Source organism: Tasmannia lanceolata, unplaced genomic scaffold (assembly GCF_043159265.1).
Source record: "Tasmannia lanceolata isolate RefF3 unplaced genomic scaffold, GAP_Taslan_0.1 ptg000763l, whole genome shotgun sequence".
NCBI classification, from domain to species: domain Eukaryota; kingdom Viridiplantae; phylum Streptophyta; class Magnoliopsida; order Canellales; family Winteraceae; genus Tasmannia; species Tasmannia lanceolata.
Genome location: NW_027519431.1, coordinates 18,093 through 21,072, shown reverse-complemented (window position 1 = coordinate 21,072; position 2,980 = coordinate 18,093). Strand labels below are relative to the sequence as shown.

The 2,980-nt window shown below is 44.7% G+C and overlaps 1 protein-coding gene across 1 annotated transcript; it reads left to right on the top strand.

Annotated features, from left to right (window-relative positions):
* Window positions 1-1,445: 1,445 nt before the first annotated feature.
* LOC143868903 (uncharacterized) lies at window positions 1,446-2,570 on the top strand. Its single transcript, XM_077376229.1, has one exon. The coding sequence runs from the start codon at window positions 1,446-1,448 to the stop codon at window positions 2,568-2,570; it is 1,125 nt and encodes a 374-aa protein (XP_077232344.1).
* Window positions 2,571-2,980: the final 410 nt, after the last annotated feature.

The window sequence follows — 2,980 nt, the reverse complement described above, 5'->3', positions numbered from 1 at the left end:
CCGCCACTCACAATGAGCGAAAAAGCAAGCGAGCCAACGAATGAGAATGAACGAACACAAATGCAATCTAATGCGATGCAATGCGCTCGCCATCAATGTGTGTGCCCAAAACGCAACACAAAACCAAGCGCCAGTAGGACGATGAATTTTCTCGACCGCTCAAGCAAGCAGAGGCAGCCACTGCAGCAGCCACAGCAGCACACTAACAACCCGGCCGGCAACCGCTGCGACCCCCACACTCTCGAACACAACAAACCTCAGCTGCCGAGTTCGCGCGCCCCACTGCTCACTCGAGGCTCGAGCAACCCAGCCTCTAACGTGCTAGCGACGACAGTGGCATCGCCATTGCCGCTCTCTCCCTCTCCCTTGTGCTTGCGTTTGTGCGCCTTACTGCTAACTGTGTGCGACCCCCACTGGTAAGCATGTTTGCAAGTCAAGTGAATGGTGAAAAACGGACTCTTTTCCCTGCCAACCCCCCGAGAGAGCAAAGATTTCCCCTTTTAAGGCTCTCAAGGATTCCATTATTTTGGTGACGAGTTGATGATAGCAACAACAACAACGACATCAAAGGTGACAACAGGGCAAAAAGGACTTTTGCAAACTAAACATTCGCCTACACCTTTCATCATCAAGGGTAGAATATAATCGTCATACATCCGGGCCTAGCAAAGGCTAGCTTGGCATCCCATATTGATACTTTGGTCTCGAATATTGATCTCAATCGTTACGTAACATTCATATTATCAACAAGCAAACATGACGTCAACACCTGAAACGACCCCGGCGAATGTCAAGGAGGAGCTAACGGAATATTTGAGGTCCAGACTGATCGAATGCGGATGGCGCGACCAGGTGGCAAACATGTGTAGGTCTTTCATCCAGGAGAACGGCGTGGAGCAAGTTAGGCTGGAGCAAATGATCTGCGAGGTCAGGTCAGAGGCCAAGCAGAAGGTGCCCGAGCATGTCAAGACGGAATTGTTGGCCATGATAAGAAAGCTTGATCAGAAGCAGCCCAGTCAGCAGACGCTAGATGTCAATTGATGGTTCAAATTGCTTTCCAACTTGTCAAATGTCTTTGTTAGTGAAATCAATACCTCATTTTCACATATATTTTTGATGCCAAATATTTAACTCGTCCCCTTTCCATATTCCAGAACGAGGTTTATTTAGAAACAATAAAGATATCTAGTTCGAAACAACAACAACACGATTCATTGCGTCAATAGGAAGAGTGTAGATGGCGCAACCGCGCCGTAGTTCGTATTCGATATCACGCGCTCTGACTAAATAACAACAAAGTCACATGTTCACTTTACAGACCTTAAGTTCGTTTCTCATTTATGTTTTCAATGGTTTCGCCCATCATACTACACAAATTCAAGGATTATTATTAATCATTTATAGAGTCACTAGCCTCCGGGGTCTATTGGATATATTCTCCAACCATGAGACCTTATAAAGCCCTCATGATCGTAAGCGTGCTGTGTGCGCCAGCGGCTGGCCTGGCCTACATGCCATATTACCCCCTCAAGGACGATCGTAGTGATAGGACAGCCATAGTCACGGGTGCCACTGGAAGGATTGGGGTCGGAACTTGTCATTGGTTGGCCAAGAGGAAGGTGCGAGTCATTATGGCCGCAAGAGATATGCAAAAGTGTAAATTGATACGTCGTGAGTTGGTTGCCTATACTGGCCACAAGGCAATCGCTTGTCGTCACTTGGATTTGGAGGATATCGATTCAATCAATGCATTTGCCAAGAGGATGATTGAAGAAGAGCCCCATATAGATATCCTGATCAACAATGCCGCTGTTAAGGAGCTCAAAGAGAAGGAGATCACAAAGTATGGAGTTGAAAAACATTATTGGGTGAACTTTTTGGCCCCATTCTTGCTAACATTCAGGCTTATGGACAAACTCAAGGGGTCAGCTAGTCAAACTTTGGATAGTCGTGTTGTAAATGTGATAGGAAAGCCAAAGACATTTTGGAACATTCAATTAGATGATATCAACTTTGATAAACGAAAATATTCGGGCAAGGAAGCCTACAGACAGAGCAAGTTGGCCCTAGCTTATTTCACAATATTACTAGACAAAATGTGCACCGACTCAAGGAGTTTTGTATACGTCTTTGGCTCAAATCCTGTAAGAAAATGGATCGCTGAATCCGAGGTCAGGGATCACTCGCTAACTTTACTTGAGAAGTTTCAACTACTCTTCAGATTCATATACACGATTGAGGCAGATAGGTGCGCCCAACCGGCTATAAATTGCGCCTTACATCCAGTTATGAATCACCGCGACTATAGTGGCAAATTATATGGTCTTTTCAACGGCTTCTGGGGCTGGGGCGGAGCTGACGCCGAGAAAGACGAAGTTTTCGCCAAGATGGTTTGGAATCACGCGATAGAAACACTCAAATTGGCACCCGAGAACATTGAAAGGATGAAGAAAATGAAGCAACAGCAAGATTTGGTAGCTAAGGCACAAGAGGCTAGCCCATCTCCCGTTGATGATACTACCGCGGCTAGTGGAACCAAGGAGGTATTAGTTGAAGTGACGAGTCGATAACACTGAGTTTATAGACCTATTACTGTATATATTAATAATTAGTTAATTAATCAGAAAAATCATATGCAATAAGGCGTTCGATCCAGATGAGAATTTGACCATACTAATCCGGAGATTTGTCAATACGATGTCCCTCTTAGGTCCATCACAACTGTGTGTCTATGTGTAATTTTCTTTTTAATGATAATCATCTCTCGTTCTTTCTTTCTTGTTACAAATACTATATCTCAATTAAATTTGGCGACAAGACCCTAAAAGAAAGCTTGATTCTGTTGCAATTGTTGGTGTTGAGCAAACGAAATTTGATGCTGAGCACTGCAACTCTCGCCCAATTGTCCATTCAGCGTTGATTGTCCATTTCCGGTGGGCGATATCTGTTGTTGTTGCGGTTGTTGTTGCTGGATTGTAGT